The 22,022-nt window shown below is 46.3% G+C and overlaps 7 protein-coding genes across 11 annotated transcripts; 3 read left to right on the top strand and 4 right to left on the bottom strand.

The window, feature by feature from the left end:
• Nucleotides 1-251: 251 nt before the first annotated feature.
• LOC120454170 (putative gustatory receptor 85a) lies at nucleotides 252-1,515 on the top strand. Its single transcript, XM_039639243.1, has 3 exons — nucleotides 252-964; nucleotides 1,043-1,301; nucleotides 1,360-1,515. The coding sequence occupies exons 1-3, from the start codon at nucleotides 252-254 to the stop codon at nucleotides 1,513-1,515; spliced, it is 1,128 nt and encodes a 375-aa protein (XP_039495177.1).
• A 205-nt stretch (nucleotides 1,516-1,720) lies between these two features.
• Nucleotides 1,721-7,923, bottom strand: LOC120454122 (kinesin-like protein KIF19). Of its 2 annotated transcripts, XM_039639158.2 has the most exons (6): nucleotides 7,496-7,923; nucleotides 4,311-4,515; nucleotides 2,758-4,207; nucleotides 2,542-2,690; nucleotides 2,136-2,479; nucleotides 1,721-2,061 (listed from the first exon to the last, which is right to left on the bottom strand). In XM_039639158.2, exons 2-6 carry the CDS (start codon nucleotides 4,419-4,421, stop codon nucleotides 1,860-1,862), a joined length of 2,256 nt encoding a protein of 751 aa, XP_039495092.1. In that variant the 5' UTR covers nucleotides 4,422-4,515; nucleotides 7,496-7,923; the 3' UTR covers nucleotides 1,721-1,859. The 2 variants fall into 2 exon arrangements, with proteins under 2 accessions (XP_039495092.1, XP_039495093.1); XM_039639159.1 differs by lacking the exon at nucleotides 7,496-7,923 and having other exon boundaries at nucleotides 4,311-4,653.
• Nucleotides 7,924-8,467: 544 nt separating this feature from the next.
• Nucleotides 8,468-11,707, bottom strand: LOC120452806 (abl interactor 2). Of its 4 annotated transcripts, none has more exons than XM_039637206.1 (7): nucleotides 11,550-11,707; nucleotides 11,018-11,384; nucleotides 10,079-10,701; nucleotides 9,927-10,017; nucleotides 9,843-9,854; nucleotides 9,498-9,685; nucleotides 8,468-9,441 (listed from the first exon to the last, which is right to left on the bottom strand). In XM_039637206.1, exons 2-7 carry the CDS (start codon nucleotides 11,371-11,373, stop codon nucleotides 9,278-9,280), a joined length of 1,434 nt encoding a protein of 477 aa, XP_039493140.1. In that variant the 5' UTR covers nucleotides 11,374-11,384; nucleotides 11,550-11,707; the 3' UTR covers nucleotides 8,468-9,277. The 4 variants fall into 4 exon arrangements, with proteins under 4 accessions (XP_039493140.1, XP_039493141.1, XP_039493142.1 ...); XM_039637207.1 differs by having other exon boundaries at nucleotides 9,927-10,014; XM_039637208.1 differs by lacking the exon at nucleotides 9,843-9,854.
• Nucleotides 11,708-11,915: 208 nt separating this feature from the next.
• LOC120453032 (twinfilin) lies at nucleotides 11,916-13,784 on the top strand. The gene is made up of 4 exons (XM_039637552.2): nucleotides 11,916-12,031; nucleotides 12,091-12,168; nucleotides 12,267-13,042; nucleotides 13,337-13,784. Exons 1-4 carry the CDS (start codon nucleotides 12,007-12,009, stop codon nucleotides 13,487-13,489), a joined length of 1,032 nt encoding a protein of 343 aa, XP_039493486.1. The 5' UTR covers nucleotides 11,916-12,006; the 3' UTR covers nucleotides 13,490-13,784.
• Nucleotides 13,732-14,842, bottom strand: LOC120453033 (RPII140-upstream gene protein). The gene is made up of 4 exons (XM_039637553.1): nucleotides 14,604-14,842; nucleotides 14,376-14,541; nucleotides 14,226-14,314; nucleotides 13,732-14,163 (listed from the first exon to the last, which is right to left on the bottom strand). Exons 1-4 carry the CDS (start codon nucleotides 14,774-14,776, stop codon nucleotides 13,806-13,808), a joined length of 786 nt encoding a protein of 261 aa, XP_039493487.1. The 5' UTR covers nucleotides 14,777-14,842; the 3' UTR covers nucleotides 13,732-13,805.
• Nucleotides 14,843-15,098: 256 nt separating this feature from the next.
• On the top strand, nucleotides 15,099-19,124 carry LOC120451724 (DNA-directed RNA polymerase II subunit RPB2). Its single transcript, XM_039635627.1, has 4 exons — nucleotides 15,099-15,268; nucleotides 15,395-17,563; nucleotides 17,634-18,568; nucleotides 18,629-19,124. Exons 1-4 carry the CDS (start codon nucleotides 15,247-15,249, stop codon nucleotides 19,031-19,033), a joined length of 3,531 nt encoding a protein of 1,176 aa, XP_039491561.1. The 5' UTR covers nucleotides 15,099-15,246; the 3' UTR covers nucleotides 19,034-19,124.
• Nucleotides 19,125-20,102: 978 nt separating this feature from the next.
• Nucleotides 20,103-21,560, bottom strand: LOC120452156. Its single transcript, XM_039636252.2, has 2 exons — nucleotides 21,346-21,560; nucleotides 20,103-20,619 (listed from the first exon to the last, which is right to left on the bottom strand). Exons 1-2 carry the CDS (start codon nucleotides 21,352-21,354, stop codon nucleotides 20,182-20,184), a joined length of 447 nt encoding a protein of 148 aa, XP_039492186.1. The 5' UTR covers nucleotides 21,355-21,560; the 3' UTR covers nucleotides 20,103-20,181.
• Nucleotides 21,561-22,022: the final 462 nt, after the last annotated feature.

The raw sequence follows: 22,022 nt of genomic DNA, 5'->3' as shown, positions 1-22,022 counted from the left end.
ACATAAATGCAAATAAAAAAAATATTTAAAGATCTTAATATATGGTAAATTTATAAATGCTTTCAAATAAAAATGGGTTTGGGCAAAAAATCGATATACCTGAGTAAAAATATGCAATAATCCTAATTGCAATACAAAATGTATTCCCAAAGCGTACACGTGGCTGGATTGATTCGAGTGGAGGGGATATAAATCAGTTTCGCTTGCAACTCACGGTTCAGTTGATTTTGTTAAGGACTTCATAAAAGACCATGATATCCACGAGAAGGATTGTACAACTAGTATTCATGTGGTTCTGCACTTTGAATGGCGTTACGACGTTCTATTTCTCTTCGGGAAGACTACGTTGGTCCCGATTTCTGGTCTGCTATCGGATAGTTCACAATATTGTGGTGATTATTCTAACAATCAAGTTTCTGATGGACTTCTGGCACTTCAAAGCCAGCTCCTTCGATGAATCCCCGCTGGTTAGGCTGGCCGCCATCACATATTTCGGCCTCGTTTTCCTATCCCTGATCAGTTGTATGGGCTGCGCTTATCGCCGCCAAGATCGGATTAGTAATATGATTAAAAAGCTGCTGGAACTGGAGGCGATAAGCAAACACTGGGGCTACAGGGAATCCAAAGCCCAGAAACGATTTCTGAACATGCTCATGCTGACAGTGACCCTCCTCCTGATCATCCGACTGTCCATTCATGTCGCCTTGAATGTTAACCGATTTATGAGGGGTAGCCACAATCCATGCAACTGTTTCCTTTCTGAATGCATGATCTTCGCAACGAACTCCTTGGCCTTTGGACTCATGCTGGAGATCTGCCGGAACTGGTGGCGACTGCAGTCTGCTCTGGAGACGCTGATTCTGGATGCGAATCCGTTTCCGCACATGATGCAACGTCTGCGTAAACTGCAAGCTATGTTTCAATCCCTGATTGATATGACGGATGAAGTGTGCTTTGTATTCAGGTGAGTTTGTTAAATAAACCTCCAAATAATGACCATTGTTGAACAGAGAATGTAATTGGATTTTAACTTTAACTTTAGATATGTGCTTCTCTGCTACTTGCTGCGAAATGTGTGGAGTGGCATACGGGTCGGATACATGATGGTCAGAGTTTGCCTTGGCCACAGTGCCATCGAAGCGGAACTGGAGTACCTGCAGATGGTATTTGTCACCTGCATACAGCCACTACTCTTTTCCCTGATGATGAACTCCTTGACGCACACCACGGATTCCCTTTTGGAGACCACCAAGGAGGTAATCCGTGGGCTTTATAGTCGGGATGAGCAGCAGCAGCGATGCGTGAGTCAGCCACTAACTGCTAGTTTGATTTTGAGGTAGAAACACATACTTTTCTCAGATGGAATGGTTCACCTTGCAACTGGCCGAGCAGCACACCTATGTCCACATATTTGGAGCCTATCGCATGAATCGCAGCTTGGTCTTCGACGGCTGCTCTGTTATCCTGCTGCATGTCATTTATATGGTGCAATGCGAATACAGTTCGATGTTTTAGTGGCTTTACTTGTATTTTTCATATCCTGCTTGCTTATGCATTCTATTTTAACTGCAATAAGGTATTTACCATTAAATAACTTGACTCTCATTTTTCAGAACAAAAATGTGTAGTTTTTCAGCTGATTCCAAGCTGATTCAATATTTATATTTTAAAAACTTCTTTGAATTCCTTAAAGCTTACATTTTGATTATTTGCATACACAACATATTTAAGTGCTTGGGATGGAAAGATATAACACAATGAGTAAATTGAGCAGACATTCAATTCCCCTTCCCAACAATCTTAGGCCTTAGTTACAACTATTCCTGAGCACCTCCCTCTCCCGCTAGTGGTCGTCAATCCTACGGATGTGGATGTGGTTGCCTGGCCACCCTCAACGAAGGTCGCCGTGGTCCTCCGGCTGGAGCATTCGCAAGTCGGGGCAGACGCGGATTGACGGGTGGACCCATGACTCGGTCGACGGGATCCATCTGGTTGTCGACTTGAGGCAGGGGCGAGGCCGGCGACCACTCTGAACTGGAACTGGAGCCGGGAGAGTCAGACCTTTTTGCATGAAAATGTCACCATTTAATAACTTTTTCTCGGTTCACTGTAAGTATACCAAATAGAATCCTTACCCCGCGGTATAGATGGGCGGTAGTTTCCGCTCGTAGTTGCTGGTGCTGGGTGTGACCACGCCAGCATGTATCTCCTGCTGGTAAAGCCCATAGAGCTCCCGCAACTCATCCGGCAGATCCACGTTGCCCTCCTCGATGAGCCTCCTCTGAGAGCTGATGATGTCCTCGCAGAGGCGTCGCTGTCGCTCCGCCCTGAGCAGCTGAAGGTCACGCCGGCGCAGTTCCGCCTGGCGAGCGAGTCGCTCCGCCTGCAGGGATACCTTGTCCGCCTCCAACTCGTGGACGCGGCAGAGGAGGGCCAACAGCTCGCGTTCCTCGTCACTGCTAATGCGCTCTGGAAGCTCCTGTTCGTAAAGGGAGATTGTATTGCCCAAAAATGAATAAAATGCATGCCACTCGGACTCACATCCTCCAGTTTGACTCCCTTCTGGCGGCACTGCTCCAGCTCGTGCTCCGTTCGCTCGCGGATTTCCTTGTAGCGGCGAGTTTCCTTCTCTATGGCCGCCAGTTCTCCCCAGGCATTTTTCAAAGCCACCGAACCCTCGGATTCAATGTCTGCGGAAAATAAACAAAATATGAGTTCTACGTGATCAGTCATATCCTTCAGATGTGGAGTACCCACCATCATCGCCCATTGCGTCATATAGTTTCCCAATGCGCCCTTGCCAGTGGGAGATGATCATGTGCTGCCTCTCTGCGTCCAGTTCCAAGCCCAGTAGATGGCTCTCGGCCTCGAGGAGCTTCCTGCGCAGTTTCATCTGCTGCTTGAAGGTGAGAACGATCTGTTCGCGCAGGTAACGGAGCTCCGTCTTGCGCTGTTCGTCCTGTTCCTGGACAGCTTCCGCTCCTGCTCCAGATCCGGCGCCTCCAGCAGGGCCTCCAGCTGGGCCTGAAGCAGCTGCGGCTGCCGCTGCCGCCGCTGCAGCTGCTCCACTGCGAGGCCTTTCGGTTAGCATCTTGGTGCGCAGACGTGACACCTCGTCGCGCAGCTCCGAGACGAGACTCTGGTAGTGTTTGGTGGGAAAGTCCTTGAACTCGTCGATGTACACGGAATTCTGGAGCTTGGTGGTGATGCTATTGGCTCGATCGGCGTAAACCAATGTGTTCTTGGTCTCATCCCGATGCTTACTTTCGGGTGCGACATGGGCAATCATTACGGTCTTGCAGCGACCACTCAATGCCTCCTTGAGCAGTCTGGTTAGCTTGGAGTCCCGGTAGTTGACATACCTAGCTCCGCCGGATAGCCCATTGATTACGTTGCCCAGCGCCAGCAAGCTGCGGTTTATGTGGGCACCTTCCTGCAGTCGTTTACCCCGATTCTTGGTTTTCTTAGCCCGCTCCGAACCAGCCAGATCGGTGAGAAAGAGTCGTCCCTGCTTGGTGCCCAATGGAGTCCTGGCCTGAACCGTAATACTCAGAAGGGCGTGACTGCGGGACGAGGTCTGATTCGCGGCCGTCGGCTCCATGGTCCTGGCCTTGTTTCCCTTGAGCAGCAGACTCACAACCTCCTTTCTGCTGGATGTGGTTATCTCCGAGAGACCCGCCACCGTGATGCGCTGGCCACGATGATCCTCTCGCAGCTCCAAAGGTCCTCCCGGATTGAGGAGATCCCGTATGAGCTCGTTGTATATCTCCAGATAGGATATGGAGACGCGACAGGAATCCGCATCCGCCGACTCGATGTGACTGAATATATCCTCAATGGCGCGCACCATTAGTCCGATGTCCTGGCTGCTTACGTCCGTGGAATCACAGGATGCGGTGGGCGGGGCACGGTCGCTGGTCTGCGGTTTCTTGCGCGGCACAGGTCCCAGCATAGTGTGCGTCTTTCCAGATCCCGTGGCTCCGTAGGCGAAAACGGCCGCATTCAGACCGTTCAGGACATCTCTGACCAATGGAGCCGTAGTCGTTTTGTAAACCTGCTCCTGACTGTCGTTCTCCCGGAACACATGATCGTACGAGTACTGCCGTGGACGACTCTTTCCGCCATCATCGTACAGCAGTGAACCGCCGGAGACGACCTCGATGCACCGTTCCGTGGCCTCCATGCTGGGTCGAACCCGAACTGCCACCTAGATAGGATTGGGATTGGGTTATTGTCATCAGAAGGAATAGTATCTTTCTGGAAGAGTAGGAGTATCTGCTCATTAAAAACTACATATAGTACACACTCACCACTAGTCTCTCCTCCTGCGGCGGTTGAGCTGTAGCAATGGATCGTCCTTGGGAGGAGTTGCTGCCCCCACTGCTGCCCGACCAGCTGCTCGCTCCAGCACTGGCCGCCATCACTGCGATCCTTCAGATAAATAGCAATGAATAGGTGGGTGGGTGGTTAGTCCTTGTTTAGCCACGTGCCGCCTGGACTGGTTGATGACCTGACCTGCACAGGACCATTACAAATTGTGTCAATTTGTTGTCAACAATCGTAAAACTGCCATCAGCGCGGGAAACACCCAACGAACTCCTAATGGACTTGTGAATTTGCTCGCCAAGGTCTCGCCTCTTTATAGGGAATTTTCCTGCGGAGGAGGGCTCTTGTTTACCTGTGGCACAAAGAACTCAAGGAGCTGAGGGAGTAAAAGGAGCTAAAGGAGCTGGCGTGGGCCATAAATCAAGCCGTGAACTTGAACACCCAAAAAGTGCCTGCGTGTCTCCGCATGCAAATCAAACGGAGCAATTCGATGGTCATCGAGAGGGTACTGTACCTAAACTGGAAACAGTGAAGTCCTTAAAAGTCTATTAACCTTCAACCGTTTGGAATATTTTTCTGTTTTCTTAAAGGGCAACGCATTAAAAAGATGAAGGACCTCCCAAAATATTGATATTTATATATTTGTAAATATATTTCATATATGGATTCTTGAGAGTTCTCGACAGTTTCCCCTTCCTCGCGCGACATTGACCATTAAGTAAAAGTGCATAAGATTGAAACGAAATGAAAGTGCTGCCGGAAATAGAAGTGTCAATCCATTCACGCTAATCCATAATCCATGTCCATGTGCTGCCTAACATGTTGTGACCTCTGACCCCAACACCTGTCACTCGTCTAAACAACACATCCATTGCCCCGCAACCAACTGTCGCTTCCCCAAAGTCATAATTAATTTCATTTGCCTAAGAGCTGCTCAATTATAAAACGTGGGACTATTGAGTGCCAAGGGGTTGCATTATTCATTTTAATTCCATGTTCCCATTCAGGTGCCATGAATATGTGATGGAACAGCCCATATCCAAGCCAAGCTTCCGCGGCTCCTGCTCCTCAAATATTTACACAAATTACAGGCCTTGACTGTCAACAAAGATGGGCGTTCCAATTGAGTGATGGGGTGGCATTGGATGCACTCGGAAAAATCATATAACATTTGTAATTGGTTGAACTGCATAATTATGTTATGGTCTGCAAAAGTAACGCATTGTCCAACAATTTTAGGACAAGTTTTGATTTTGTTTCTTCGACATCTTGATATTTATTACATATATTTTTATTTGAGATTTTGTAAACTGAAGGCCTTTTGTGTTTCAGTGGAAACTTAGAAGTGCATAAAGTTTTAATATATTATACTATATATAGTATATCAGAATAGACTTATTTCTTAATGGAATGCATAATTTATAAGTTATGATAATTTCGGGCCTATTTTGAGTTCAGTTAATTTGATAATGCCGAAAATCGATTTGAGCACTTTAATGAGCGCCCATTATTGCACCACCCAATTGAGTCCGATTTAAACCACCACCGACAACACTTTTGCCAGTTCTTGTTTCGAATTCCACTACGGGCTTTTGTCGTTTATTGAATTTGTGTAAATTGCCGGCAGACACGGCAGGACACGAAGGCAAGTGGTCAGGACTTGTGTATCAACTGGATGTGGGCCAATGTGGGTGGTGTTCCGAAAGGTTGGTGGTTCTGTGGCTAGTTGAGTGGTGCAGTGGCTGAGTGACTTTGTCTTCGGTTGTTGTCGCACGTCGGCTGTTAATGTTTTTAATGCTTTGGTGTGCCATGTTTTGATTTGCCGGCTAGTGAACCCCATTGGGGAGTTGGTGGCGTTGGAGGTGTGGCATTGTGTGGCCAACGCATAGTGGTCTGCTTAGAGCTCATTAGTGGAGCTTAGGGCAGAAGTTTGGGGTATTTGGGTCGGGATAATGGAGTGGAGCATATGAATTGGCGCTCTGAAAGGCGTTTTTTTGAGGAAAAGCCCCGTTTTGGTGGCAAAGGGTAGGTAGTTGGGAAAGTGCCTATAGCTCCAAGCATGGCTAAGTAATAACACGTGTGACAGACTCTTTATGGCTAATGAGTTTGCCTTTCGATTCAGTGCAGTCTAGTAGTGATAAAGAACACATACATAAACACTCATGCCAGAGGACATCGACTACAAAGAATCCAAATAAACATACCCATCGATGGGGATCTGAATAAAACAAAAGACCTGTGAGCTTTGACAAATCGTTATAGTTATTTCGTATACGTTCGATATGCAAACGAGGTCACAAAATAATGCCACCGCTTATTAAAGTTGTTATTCATGTGCTTAATGCATTATGATTTAATATAGCTATAATATAGCTATATCTTTATAACTGGAAAAATTGACCCGCAAATTCCATTTTGTATTACCAACATTTTTAAAGTTGTTGTATAACAGTATAAAATTTTAGTTCGCATTCAAAGGATGTTTAAGATTATTTCTTAATCAAGCAAGCGCACTTTGAATTCTGAATTCATAAAAATATTTAGTTAAGCAAAGAAAATGAGCATTCTTCTATCAAATCCTGTCGAGCTAACAAAGCCCGTGAAAGGCAAACCCCAGAAGCCAGGCTGTAATTACCCACTAGGCGCGTTGCGTATACGCAGTGGTGGTGATTGATGGCTCTTGTGACCTGGAGACGACTTAATTACCCAAAGCCATTTCCCAGGGCGCACACTTGCCGGGCTTATTTTTAGTGGCCCATCAAGCTGAGTGACCAGCCCCCAACATGCATCCAAAGTGACGTCATTTTCGAGGTGGACTTTGAATGCAAGTGCAAAACTTTTAACCTTCACAGGGTTTCTCAAATTAACGCGTTTGGCGAAAGTTGTGCGTGTCACGAAACATTGGGAATTTCGACATTAAGTGGGCCAACTTGTCCGCATTGACGAGGCGAATTCTTTTCGCCATAAACAAAGTGGCCAGTGGCCCCAATCCTGACATGAAATAATGTAATATTTTACACTTGGCCAGCAAGTAAATCCGGCACCAAGTAGGTCAATTAAATGCGGTGCCCGCAGAGAGAAGCCACCCCAATCTCGGCTTCATTTCGATTATGTAAAACACACAATTGATAAAAACTTTTCAAGCACCTCTGCAGCGCGATTCACTTACAAATTGTTTTGTATTGCACTTTATCCGCTTGGAAAACTATTCCGGACACGCCACTCGCCGAAAAAAAAGGCTTAAAGTCAAAAACCGGAAACACTGGGTCGCCAAGAAGTTTCGTGGAGTATCCGTAATGAAAGCGGCTTGTGGAACCATTCGCGTCGACGTACCAAACTCAACTGAAGCGTCCGGACTCGGCCTGGTCAGAAAATAACGAAATTATAGGCATGTCCAGGGGGTGGAATGGGTACCAGGTCGCTCGGGAGCCGGGTGGGTGGCGTTCTGACTCCTGGCACGGCACAATCAACTTTTGTTGTTGCCGCGTTTTTACTACGGCATTGTTGAAATGCTAATGCGCCATTTTGCATACATTTCTGGCGAGTCTCACCTGCCGCTGGCCAGTTGTGGGTTAAATAGTTGGTAGTAGTTGGCCAAACATTCCGTTCCCAAGCTGTTTGGGGTTCAGGTCCACTCCAATAATTGTTCACAAATAAAGGTATTTCCAGCTTTTCCATATTTGTGTACGAGTATATTTGAGGGCTACGATTTAGCACATTTTATGCAAATCATGCCAGCACTCCACTTCTTTTTTTGGCATTTCCGCCACGTCAACTCCTTGAAGCCTGATAATAAATTTAGCAAATGGGAAAGAAAACCCTCCACATATCACCATGAAAGCATTAATTTACCCGAAGCGGAGTTATGGAAAAGTTTTCCGGGACGAGACATTGAAATGAAATCGGTTTGTGGAGCAAAATGTCGAATTTAATGGATTGATTGACTGACTGAATTGCCCCAATAAGTGTTGGCATTTGCAAATATTCCAAGCCATCCATCGCACGACTGGAAATTTGCATTTACGATTTCGAATTTGAATTTGGCAGGCCGCAGAGCCTTGCCCCAATTACGGATTTTTACTGACATCCGGCTTGGCTCACGAGAAGGTCAACGCAAATTACACGGTCATAGAACAAGGGCTTGCGGTTTAGTAATTGAAATTTTTATTAGCTATTATTTATACCATATAGAGCGTATGTGTACTTGTATTGTTTAATTTAATTTGATTCCTTTGCTGGCAATTCCATTTTAACTAAACGTTCGCAAAAAAAGATATCGTTGCGGTTCGTAAAAGTGTAAACAAAAGATCCAACTGGCCAATACTTATGTATTAAATGCTAACTGAAATTTGTATAACCTACAGTATTGCTGGGGGCATAGGTATGGGTAGTATTGGTGTACAATAGCCGGGCATATCAAAGCGCAAGGCAAACAGAAATCGCTTGATAAAACTGTGAGCAAATATTTAAAGTATTTGGATTGGCGGCAGGAGCAGGACTGAATTCGTCTACGGTTGTGGAACAGTTTTAGAATATCGCATAAGTTATTTACGGGTATCCGGTTTCACTTTCCCCTTCTTGCATCGTTTTCGGCTACTAAAGTGTAAATAGGTATAGTTGGGCAGCAAGCGGTATCCTTAGCCCCTGGATCCTGTGTGTGTGTGTGCTCGTTTATATTAGACTAAATGCGGTTGGCTGATGCTAATGGAATTCGCTTTCTGTGGCCTGCTGTGCTTGTGTAGGTGTGTAATTGTATAATTGTCCTTATCAATATGCTCAAAATATTATCGTCATTGTCGGCTGAGTCTGTTCCGGTCCTCAGTTGAGCTCAGAAGTCCCCGAAAACTTAAAGGAAATCTTTGAAGCTCTACAGAAGCAACAGAGGACTGGAACAGACCAGATAATGCAGATTATTGTAATGGTTGGCATGTTTAGAATATCGTTGCGAGGCTTAGACACAAGGCTCTACGTAATTGCCCGGAAACAGACCGGTAACTCCATCCATGACGCCCTCCCACCAGCCGTCGTCGTTCTTCTTTAGCACGTACAGTACTGAGCTTTCTTGGAAGCTCAGCTCGTCGTCCTTGTCGGCATAGTAGTCATATATGGCTACCACTGGAATAGTTGTAATAATAAGTAAGCTATATTTTTATTTGCTCAAGCTAACCTACCCTTCTCAATGAAGTTCTTGGGCACCCAGCCGGGTAAGTTCTGATCGTCGGGCACTATGGGCGCCAGCTGCGGCCCCGTCGACGTGCGTGGTCGTCCGAAGTCCTGATGCTCATCCTCCGGCGGCGGCGGAGGTGGCAGAGGAGGCGACTGTGATCCGGGACGAGCGAAGTTCAAGCTGAAGTGATTCCTTTGGACAAAATTAAGTTAATATAAAATATAAGATGTCTAGTTCATGGGGTTATACGCAGTACGATTACGAAAACCTAATATAATTTTGATAAAACACAACTTTTTATGTTCAGCTGAGTATAACCCTCTGATAAAGAGAGAAACATGCAATTTACCTATTTGGATTCCTGGATTTGCACAGAGAACATGAAATAGGTTATATATACACAAAGAAGGGGATGCATTTTCCGGAGACTTACCTGTTGATATTGCGACCCAATGTGTGCATGCCAATGTGACTCTGCTCGGTCATCTCGTGCTGCGACACCGTTAGTGGCGAAGGAGGGGCTGCTAAGAATTGAAAACCGGATTATTAGGATTGAACTATTGCAGAATAATCCATTTAACTCACGTGGCATGCTGCTCCGATCGTCATACGTAGTGGGCGGCGGTGGTGGCAGCGATTGCATCATGCCCGCTGAGGGCAGATTTACATGGGTGGCTATCTGTTGGCTGGGTGGCATCGGAAGAGCACTGTACCCAGCAGCCCGCTCATTGCCAGCCGCTCCACCGCCTGTGGTGGTGGTAGTCATCGTTGAAGATGCCGTCGACATCCGCTTTGGATGCCCAATAGGATAGTTGGGAGCGTAGTGCGATGGCACCTGTGGTGGATTGACCACAGGCGGAGTGCGGTACTCCCGCGAGCTCTTTCCCAGTGTCCCGGTATTGCTGACTGACTTGCCCAGGGTGCCAGTGTTTCCAGCCCGTGACATCTGCGGCGGAGTTGGGGGCTTCGTGGTTGGCGGAGGTCCCACCGACGGCGGCAATAGGGATTGCACGGACCCATGGCTGGAGCCCCGATGCTTCTGTCGCACCTGTGAGTGCTGGGCCGAGTTTATGCCGTGGCCAATCTCGTCCAACATGGAGTAGTCGATGGGCTTGCGCACATACTTGATCGGCTTCTCCGGATTGATGGGCGCCACGATCTTAAACTGGCGCGAGCTCACCTTGTTAGCCGTTAACACGCCGATCTCCCTGTGTAAGTAAAAAAAGTATAATTAATATAAAAATAGTTAATATAAACAATGGAAATCACAAAGACTATATACGAAGAGAATGTAAATAGATAATTTCATTATCAGTCAAATGACCTCATCAAGGCACGTATTCAGGAAGCGTTTATCTCCGATGTGTCACAAATGTTATTTTTGTTTTGTACTGTTCTTAAATGAATGAATATCCATATGACACCAGATGTGTTCCATGTGAAAGTCTTTTGCCAGGTGGACTTCCTTCCCTTACAACAAAGTTACTGTGACTACTCTCACACCTTACAATTGGCGGTTCCTACCTCCTGGCTACCTTCTCCTTGTGGATGTGCACCGTCTGGGCGATGTGGTTCATCTGGGACTCCATCTCGCCAAGCTGCTGGGCCTGGAGCTCAAGGAGCTGCATGTAGCTGTAGGCGAGCGTGTTGATCTGGTAGGCCACGCTGGCCAGCGACTGGGTGGTGTAGTTCTTGGTGGCCTCCAGGGCCGCCTTCTTGTTGTCCGCGCGGTAGTAGGTGTCCTCGCAGTAGTCGGCCACACGCTCCAGGTTCGTGTAGCTGTCCCGCAGACTCTGGCGGCCATCGGGGATCTCGGTGCGTATCAGAGAGGCTAGTTCGTCCATGATGTTCTCACTGGCCATGGGGGTTTCGGTCAACATGGGTGTGGATGCTGCAGGCGAACGGTAAACGAAAACCCAATTAAATTCCCCGCTTTTCCGCACTTTTCACGCCCGTAAACATTTGGGGCGTGGGCTAGCCTCTGCCGACGTCGACGCCCAGCTGCTCCAGTTGATCGTTGGAGCGGCTTAATCGGACGAATCTTGCGTGCACTCACTTTATTGACTATGCGATTGCACAACAGATGCTTTTCCGGGCTGGTTGCTACGTTTTAAATGCAGTTAAATGCAGTTTTCCATTACATTTTTCGTGAAAAAGAAAGAACGCTGGTCGGTGCTGCAAAGTACTGGCGCTGGTAGTATTTTGCAACACTATATCAGTGCAGACACATTTGGTATTATATTTGGTTTATATGTGCTATAAAATAATGTGTCACAATATTTCTGAAAGAATATATGTGGCATTTAATTTAACATTTTATTTGGTTATTCAAGTAGGATTACCCAAAGTTTAAGGAATAATAAACTTAATTTACACATTGAAAGAAGCATTCAAGTGATTCCCAATTAGAGTTGGTATATTTGTTTATCAGTATTTCGCTACTCGCGCATAGCGGCCACACTGGTTGTGAGTAATATATTTTTTCGGCAATATTAATTTTAGCTGTTGTCCAAATGTCTCACCAAACGGGTATCCGAGGTTTGTTATCTTTGGGAACCAGCGAACCCGCATCCTTACAATACCCTTTGTATTTTCAGCCAACGAGCAGCTGGCCAAGGTGTTCGGCAAAGCGAAGAATGGTAAATTTCGCGTGATAAAAGTTTCGATCGAGAATGGTGAGTGGATTTGCTCCAGAAACGTATATACACACGATATATACTAGGCATACTCTATGATAACGAGACTTCCGGTTTTACCCCGCCCCAAATTACAGAGCAGCTCAGTTGCGGCGCCACGGCGGAGACGAAAAAGGACTGGGAGCGCGACTACGACAAGCTGATAGGGCCCCTGCTGGAGAAGGATGTGCCCTGCTATATTCTCTACCGCCTGGACGCCAAGATCCCGCTGGGCTACAGTTGGCTGCTGATCAGCTGGACGCCGGACACGGCCAGCATCCGGCAGAAGATGGTATATGCTTCCACGAAGGCCACGTTAAAAACGGAGTTCGGCTCGGCATACATCACAGAGGAGCTGCATGCCACCACATTGGATGAATGCACGCTGGAGGGATATCGCCGGCACAAGCAGGATTTCGCAGCACCAGCTCCATTGACCAGCAGGGAGGAGGAACTGAAGGAGCTGCGAAAGACAGAGGTCCACACCGAGATCAATACAAACACGCGGCATCAAACTCTGGGTGGGATCAATTGCCCCCTGAGCGAGGCGACAGTAGCCGCCGTTCAGGATCTGGTGCGCGGCAAACACGACTACCTTCAGTTCCGCATCGATCTGGAGGAGGAGCAAATCCACGTGTCGCGTGCGGCCAAGGTGGAGCTGGCCGATTTGCCAAAGCAAGTGCCCGAGGATCATGCACGCTACCATCTCTTCCTGTTTCGCCACACGCACGAGGGCGACTACTTCGAATCGTACGTGTTCGTCTACTCCATGCCTGGATATTCATGCTCCGTGCGCGAGCGCATGATGTACTCAAGCTGTAAGGCTCCTTTCCTCGACGAGCTGGCGGCCCTTGGCGTTGAGGTCGTTAAGAAGGTGGGTTCATATGAATGCGATCGGGTGTGGCTGCATTAATAATTAATGATTGTACTAAAGATTAGGGTTATACAAATCATGAGCGCTGTGTATATAGCATTTAATTTCACCAATCGGTTTTATATTTTTAGATTTATTGCTTTCACTTCTGATTCATAATCTAAAAAAATATTTGAATCATATTTAAGCGTATTTCGCAGTGAAATCATTACTTTCTCTAGATCATAAGTTATGAGTAACTTTAAATCATACTCATTTATAATTAATGCTTGCAAACAACGTTTTTTATTTCAGCTGGAAATCGACAGCGGCAGCGAGTTGACCGAAGCCTTTCTGCAGGACGAGCTTCACCCAAAAAAGATTCTACACCGACCGGCTTTTGCCAAGCCCAAGGGGCCACCAAACAGGGGCGCCAAGCGCCTCACGCGTCCCACCACCGAGGACTAAGTCTGAATCCCGATCCCACCAAGTCAATTCTATTTATCTCCCTTCTACGTACTGTTTCCTAGCAGAGCATTTAATTTATTGTATCCAAACGTTCATTTCTTTTGTGTTATGTCTATCTGTCGTCCCGTGTCTATATGTGTCCGTACGCCAGACGATATCTTTAGAGGCACTAGGCATCAACTGAAATATCGCATAGCAGCAGCCAAAGTGGGCTTCCTTAAATGTATTCTTGTCTATGTAACTTTAGATGGACATATTTGCAATTTATTTAAATTAAAAAACTCAACTAAGTCTACACTGGGGCTCCTTTAAGCACTCATTTAATCGAGTCCAGAGATACCTGTTCGGCTGTTTTTTCGTCGTGGGCCTTGAAAAGTTCTGGGTTTTCATCCTCCGTCAGTTTTTTGAACGCCAGTTGAATGTTCTCGTCGCGATCGAGTCGCCATTTGTACTGCCAGTAGCGAACCTCCTCCATCGAAGTGCCGGATGCCTTCATCAGCAGCAGGGAGGTCACACCAGCCACGCCGCCCAAGAAACCTCCAATGATTCCACCTGCCGCCATTCCCCGCAGACCAAGACTCGTTTTGTAAAGTGAGCCGGTAATGGAACCAGCGGCCAAGTACTCGTAGATTGAGGATTTTCCACGGTACACCGACATGCAGGTGATGATGCCGCTGTAACGCGCACGTTGGAGATTTTACAGGATACAGATTTAACTTTGTGTTGCTCAACTTACAAGTAGGATGTGGTGAAAAGTCCCACTCGCCAGCCCCATTTGAAACCGCCTTTGGCGAAGTTGACTGTGAATTGATCTTGCATCTTTTTCTGTAATTATAATTTAGAATTTTACTACAACATAATTAGAAAAAAACAAGTGCATACCTACCTTAGCATCGAAGTGAGATTTAAAAGCTGTGGCCTGGTTGTTCTCCATAAAATTCATGTAGCCCACGCGCGATTGTGTAACTCCGCCGTAAATGGCTCCAATGAGGAATCCCAGGAAGCCGGCCTGATAAACAGAGTTAAGTTCGGACGATATGCTGCCAAACTCGCTGTTGAAATGGTAAAGTACATTAGTAGAAATTAGTATATGCGGAATTAATAGTTTTCCTACTCGATCGAAAACATATGTTTGAGGCGCTCCAATCCCGTTTCCTCTGGTGGTTTACTGGCCAGGAAGGCCTTGTAAGTTTTGTTTTCCTTATCGGTTATATCATCAGCGCCGCCCTCAAATGTTGGCAGGATACCTGCGATCAGAAACCGGCGTCCTTTCCACAGAAAATTCATTTTTCAAGCGCGGCGTTAAATAACCAAATAAAACGAGAACAACAAACTCAGCTGTTTACCGGTCTGCTAGTGTTGGAAAGTGTGAATGTTCTTGGTGTTGCCTAACTCTTGTTTTTGTTGTTTCCAATTGGAATATGTTTGTAAATTATAAAATTATATTACTATAATAATTTAGGCTGCAGGAAAATTAAGTTTTTCATACAATTTAATTTTTAACTTTACCCTGTTATATTTTTTTTTTACCTAAAGCAATTATATTGTATTTGCAAGACTATGCTATAACCTTATGCACTGCACCTTATGTTTTCCTATTGCCGTTTACCAACACAGCACAACGCCGCCAAACGCGTTGTCGGCAAACATTTGTTGTGAAATTTTCTACGTTTTTACAATTTAATTCATTGCAAATCCAGCTTATTGATATTTGCATTCACGTATAAAGTGCTTCTGCACTTTGGGAAACTGAAATCATGATGTACGACAACGAGGAAGGTAAGTGAAATGAATTGCAAAATGTGTGCAAGCACGTTGGCATGAGCAAAAATGAACATGGCGGCGGGAGCGCTAGGGCTCCGCATTATTAGCAAAGAAATACAACAGTCAAATAACATCTTGCAGAGCTGTACGAGGAGGAGAATGCCGAGGAGATCTCCCACGAGCTGTGGCAGGAGGCCTGCTGGATTGTGATTAACGCCTACTTCGACGAGAAGGGTTTGGTGCGGCAGCAGCTGGACAGTTTCGATGAGTTCATCCAGATGTCGGTGCAGCGCATTGTGGAGGACTCCCCCGCCATCGAGCTGCAGGCGGAGGCGCAGCACACATCCGGAGAGGTGGAAACCCCGCCCAGATTCTCTCTGAAGTTCGAGCAAATCTACCTCTCCAAGCCAACGCATTGGGAAAAGGATGGTTCACCCAGTCCCATGATGCCGAACGAGGCTCGCCTGCGAAATCTTACTTACTCCGCTCCTCTCTACGTGGACATCACGAAAACCAAGAATGTAGAGGGCCTGGATCCCGTGGAGACGCAGCATCAGAAGACCTTCATAGGCAAGATTCCTATCATGTTGAGATCAACGTACTGTTTGCTATCACAGCTTACGGATCGTGATCTTACGGAGCTTAACGAGTGCCCGTTGGATCCCGGCGGCTACTTTATCATTAACGGCTCGGAGAAGGTTCTAATTGCCCAGGAGAAAATGGCCACCAACACAGTGTACGTGTTTAGCATGAAGGATGGCAAATATGCCTTTAAGACTGAGATTCGGTCATGTTTGGAGCACAGTTCCCGTCCCACGTCTACTCTGTGGGTGAACATGATGGCAAGAGGATCGCAAAACATTAAAAAGTCAGCCATTGGACAGAGGATTATTGCAATCTTACCGTACATCAAACAGGAGATACCCATTATGATTGTGTTTCGAGCCTTGGGCTTCGTGGCCGATCGCGATATTCTGGAGCACATTATCTACGACTTTGACGATCCCGAGATGATGGAAATGGTGAAACCTTCTCTGGACGAGGCATTCGTGGTCCAAGAGCAGAACGTTGCTTTGAACTTCATTGGAGCAAGAGGCGCACGCCCTGGAGTCACAAAAGACAAGCGTATCAAGTACGCCAAGGAAATCCTGCAAAAGGAAATGCTGCCCCACGTGGGAGTATCCGATTTCTGTGAGACCAAAAAGGCGTACTTCCTGGGCTACATGGTTCACCGTCTGCTTCTGGCCTCTTTGGGCAGAAGAGAACTTGATGATCGAGATCACTATGGAAACAAGCGACTGGATTTGGCTGGTCCCCTTCTGGCCTTCCTCTTCCGTGGGTTGTTTAAGAACCTGATGAAAGAGGTGCGCATGTACACACAGAAGTTCATCGATCGCGGAAAGGACTTCAACCTTGAACTGGCCATCAAGACTAACATTATTACCGATGGTCTACGATACTCCTTGGCCACTGGCAACTGGGGAGACCAAAAGAAGGCGCATCAGGCGAGAGCCGGTGTCTCTCAGGTGTTGAATCGTTTAACCTTCGCCTCCACACTTTCCCATTTGCGGCGTGTCAATTCGCCCATTGGTAGAGATGGTAAATTGGCCAAACCTCGTCAGTTGCACAATACTCTGTGGGGTATGCTGTGCCCCGCTGAAACTCCTGAGGGAGCAGCTGTCGGTTTGGTGAAGAACCTGGCCCTCATGGCCTACATTTCTGTCGGCTCACAACCTTCTCCCATTCTGGAGTTCTTGGAGGAGTGGTCTATGGAAAACTTGGAGGAAATTGCACCCTCTGCCATCGCTGATGCTACAAAGATCTTTGTGAACGGCTGCTGGGTAGGCATACATCGTGATCCTGAGCAGCTGATGGCCACCCTTCGTAAACTGCGCCGCCAGATGGACATCATCGTATCGGAGGTGTCCATGATTCGAGACATTCGAGATCGTGAGATCCGAATCTATACAGACGCTGGTCGCATTTGTCGCCCTCTTCTCATCGTGGAAAACGGGTCACTGCTGCTAAAAAAGACTCACGTGGAGATGTTAAAAGAGCGAGACTACAACAACTACAGCTGGCAAGTCCTGGTGGCCTCTGGAGTGGTGGAGTACATTGATACCCTTGAGGAGGAAACGGTCATGATCGCTATGTCTCCCTACGATCTGAAGCAGGACAAGGACTATGCCTACTGTACCACATACACGCATTGCGAGATTCATCCAGCCATGATCCTGGGCGTGTGCGCTTCCATTATTCCATTTCCCGATCACAATCAGAGTCCGCGTAATACCTATCAAAGCGCTATGGGTAAGTCTATGGATATTAATTTGTATTACTTGAAATACTGATACATGTATAACTTTTGTCATCTTTATAGGTAAGCAAGCTATGGGAGTGTACATCACCAACTTCCATGTGCGTATGGACACACTAGCCCACGTACTGTATTATCCCATGAAGCCGCTTGTGACCACACGTTCCATGGAGTACCTGCGGTTCCGAGAACTACCAGCTGGCATCAATTCAATTGTGGCTATTCTTTGCTACACTGGTTACAACCAGGAGGATTCTGTCATTCTGAATGCCTCCGCTGTGGAGCGTGGTTTCTTCCGTTCTGTGTTCTACCGGTCTTACAAGGATTCGGAGAACAAACGCGTGGGTGATCAGGAAGAGAACTTCGAGAAGCCTCATCGCGGTACCTGCCAAGGAATGAGAAATGCTCACTACGACAAGCTAGACGATGATGGAATTATCGCCCCGGGAATTCGTGTATCCGGCGATGATGTGGTTATTGGCAAGACCATTACCCTTCCTGAAAACGACGATGAACTGGACAGCAATACGAAGCGCTTCTCCAAACGAGATGCCTCCACTTTCCTGCGAAACTCCGAAACGGGTATTGTGGACCAGGTGATGCTTACGCTTAACAGCGAGGGCTATAAGTTCTGCAAGATTCGAGTGCGCTCCGTGCGTATACCGCAGATTGGCGATAAGTTCGCTTCTCGTCACGGACAAAAGGGAACGTGCGGAATCCAGTACCGCCAAGAGGATATGGCCTTCACCTGCGAGGGCTTGGCACCCGATATCATCATTAACCCCCACGCTATCCCATCTCGTATGACAATTGGTCACTTGATCGAGTGCCTGCAGGGCAAACTGGGATCCAACAAGGGCGAGATCGGTGATGCTACACCTTTCAACGATGCCGTAAACGTGCAAAAGATCTCCACCTTCCTGCAGGAGTACGGCTATCATCTGCGTGGCAATGAGGTCATGTACAATGGTCACACCGGACGAAAGATTAATGCTCAGGTAATTTGTTTCACATTCAACTGGCCACAATCTTAAACTAATTAGTGCCCTTAACTATAGGTTTTCCTGGGGCCCACCTACTATCAGCGTCTTAAGCACATGGTGGACGACAAGATCCACTCTCGTGCTCGTGGTCCCGTCCAGATCCTGGTGCGTCAGCCTATGGAGGGTCGTGCTCGTGATGGTGGCTTGCGTTTCGGTGAGATGGAGCGTGATTGCCAAATCTCCCACGGTGCCGCTCAGTTCCTGCGAGAACGTCTATTCGAGGTCTCCGATCCGTACCGCGTGCACATCTGCAATTTCTGTGGGCTGATTGCCATCGCCAATTTGCGCAATAATACGTTTGAGTGCAAGGGCTGCAAGAACAAGACGCAGATATCCCAGGTGCGACTCCCATATGCGGCCAAGCTTCTCTTCCAGGAGCTGATGTCCATGAACATTGCGCCGCGCCTGATGGTCAACTAATCGGGCGGTAATCCGTGTCCAGACCACTTAATAGCCCTAAGCAGCCCTGTTAGCAGTTAATTATTAAATTACCATAATTGTGACAACTCAATTGGGTGCTTTGTGTGGCATTTTCTATTATTCCCGGAACTGGAGCGAACGCCTGCCGCGAATTTTTAAAGACGCGAACGTGCCACGAGCGCTTTTGGGCGAAAGTCTGCACGGGTACAAGAGCTGTTAGTGGAATGTGATTTATTTGCTTGTTTGTAATAAGTTTCTTTGCTCAGAGATGTTTTTGGAGAAGGCACATAGAGCCAACAGGTTTGTGTGAATGGTTTGGCCTCAGTAAGCTTATTATTGGTTTCATTAACACTCATAAGTTTAACTAGTTCATTGGTTAGGTTGCATATAGCATTATAATTAGGAATAAGGAACTCGTATGAATTCATTGACTTTCATGATGTAATTGGTTTAGTTGGCAATCCTTATACGTTTTAGAACATCAAATAATCTGCATTCAGGGTACTGAATCTTTACTTGCTCCAATTTTTCCTTGGTAATCCCTTAACAAAGTCCATTATCCCGCAAAATACCTCCGCCCTAAGCGTATCCTAAATTCGGCTTTTCATGTAGAAAGCCTTTCCATTTCCATTTATTTCTTTGTTGCGCTTTTGTTGCCTTCTTTGATTTTGACGTAATGCTTTGGCCCGCGGTCTGTGACGCCCAGTGACAAAAGGGATTAGTTCTTTGTTGTCGGTTGTGGATTGTGTGAGGTGGAGAAGGTGGTGGAGCTGGTGGAGCTGTTGGAGCTGGTGCCGCAGCCGCCAATCGACTGACAGTTATTAATTGCCACTTGACGTGGCTCCGACGGAACGAGCAGCATCGGGCCAACCGAACTCGTGTCGCTGCCAATGCTGATACCAATGTTGGGGCTGATGGCCAAGACCATGCTGACACCCATCAGTCAGCCCGCCTGAGCCCGGCTTATGAGTAATTGAAATTGCGTGTAAATCCGCGAACGCGAGGTGGCGCCGCGATAAGAGAGTTCAGAGCAACAAAAAAACTCGGAATGAAACACTCCACTTGGGCACTCCTGAGGTATTTATTTATAGCATCTTAAAAATAACTTATATTACTCCTTTTTTATCGCCAACACCCGGTGTCTCTGCTCATTTATCACCGTTGCTAAAAACACTGATGGCGTAGAACTCGGGCACCCGGTAAACCTTCAGTCGCTCGTGGCTGAATCGTCCGTTGGTGAGCGCCTTCACATAGAATATGTCCTTCAGACCAAGATTCCTTCGCTGCGAGGGCTTCGTCTCCTCCATGATGAGACGTTGCTGCTTGGGCCGATAGCCATGGGCCAGCAGCTTCACAAAGATGATGTCCTCGTCGTCATTGCGTCCTGCTAAAGTGCGCGCCTGGTAGAGATTCTCACGTGGCTTGGGATAAATCAGCACTGGTTGTATGGGCAACACCTGGCTGGGCGACGTGGGATAGGCCTCCAGTTCATCTGGCTCTGGGTCACTGAAGTGGAGGGCGGGTGCAGCCCAGGATTTGCAGGGAAGGTAAGCTGCCAGCAGTAGAATGCCGATTGTGTGGTTTATCTGAAACGCAGTAAATTATGTTACCTTATTTAATTATCTAGAAAATATTATCACTTAAAAATTCGTTTAAATTGGATCGTACAAAATTTATGACACCAGGCTAAAACAAGTTTTACATATATTGGTTTTTTTTTTAAATAATAAACACGTTCTTGGCAATTAGTTTAAATTTATGGGATTTGCGGTGCTTTTCCAACAAAGGATTTATGGCTTCACTTTGGAACGTTTTAAGGAAAATGCAATTAATAAATCAAATAAATCATATCTAGACCAGCTGCAAGGTAAAGCAATTTAATAAATAAGAAGCAATATATCTTTCTAATATTTTAAATATGCAAAAAGTTTAAGATTAAGTTTTAGATCTTTTTAATAAAATAATGCCATGTACATTTTTTTTACAAATTGATTTTGAATTGATTAATTAGAAAGACCAATCAAAGATAAGATAAATGAGATAAATCAAAATAATAATCTGATAATCTGCAGATCTTGTGCACCATTTATTTTGACACATCCACTTTTCGCTTCGAGTGTAAATGATTAATAGCATTGACAGATTTGTTTTATCACGGCTATTTGCATATCTAATCGGTCTACAAAACGCGGCAAATTAATTGAGCATTGTGACCAACCAGAATTGGTTCCAGTCAAAACACCATTTGATATTTGGCCAAAAGCTGCCAGAGTGACTTTATACTTTTGAGTTGGTTCTTGTGTTTGAATTACCGTTTTCATTGCGTTCGCTAAAATCCCAGCTCAAGTTCGCTACACGAAAATCGAAAATATATATAGATATATATATATATTTATTTTTGAACCTAAGCCTCTTTGGCTTCGCCCTTTTTGGCCAACAGCAACGGAGTATCACAGACGTTAAAAGCGGCGATCGAGCGCGGCGCGCGAATGTCAGAAGCAGACTGGCGTGCGACAAGGCCAAGTTAACTTCATTTACCGACCGACGATATCGCCGGCAGAAGCTGAAGCTCATTAAAAAACATCGAAATACAAAAAGAAGGCCCGAGCTGGATGGGGAAAAGGCAGCAAAAACAGCGCAGCTTCCAGCTGTCAACGAATTGCAAACGATGGGCAAATAAAAACAGATGTCTTAACACCTATTAACTGCAGCAGTAACATCTCCGAAATCAAGAGGCGTTAATTATTTCATTTTAATAGGAACTGAGATCATTATAGAAATCATATAAATATATAATCTCGAATATGATTTTAATGGGCTTAAGGATTAGGAACTAGAAAGGTATTAGTAAGCTTCAAATATTTTTTAGTACAGACACTTTTACCAATGCCAATCATTTTATGTACATACTCGTATATGATCACATTGCCATTTTAATATTCCCCCCATAGATCGTCAATGGGTTAACAGATCAAGAAGGTCTGGGGGC

The sequence above is a fragment of the Drosophila santomea genome, chromosome 3R (assembly GCF_016746245.2).
Source record: "Drosophila santomea strain STO CAGO 1482 chromosome 3R, Prin_Dsan_1.1, whole genome shotgun sequence".
Taxonomy (NCBI): Eukaryota; Metazoa; Arthropoda; class Insecta; order Diptera; family Drosophilidae; genus Drosophila; species Drosophila santomea.
Note: the sequence above shows the minus strand (reverse complement) of the source record. Positions and strands in the feature narration are given on the sequence as shown.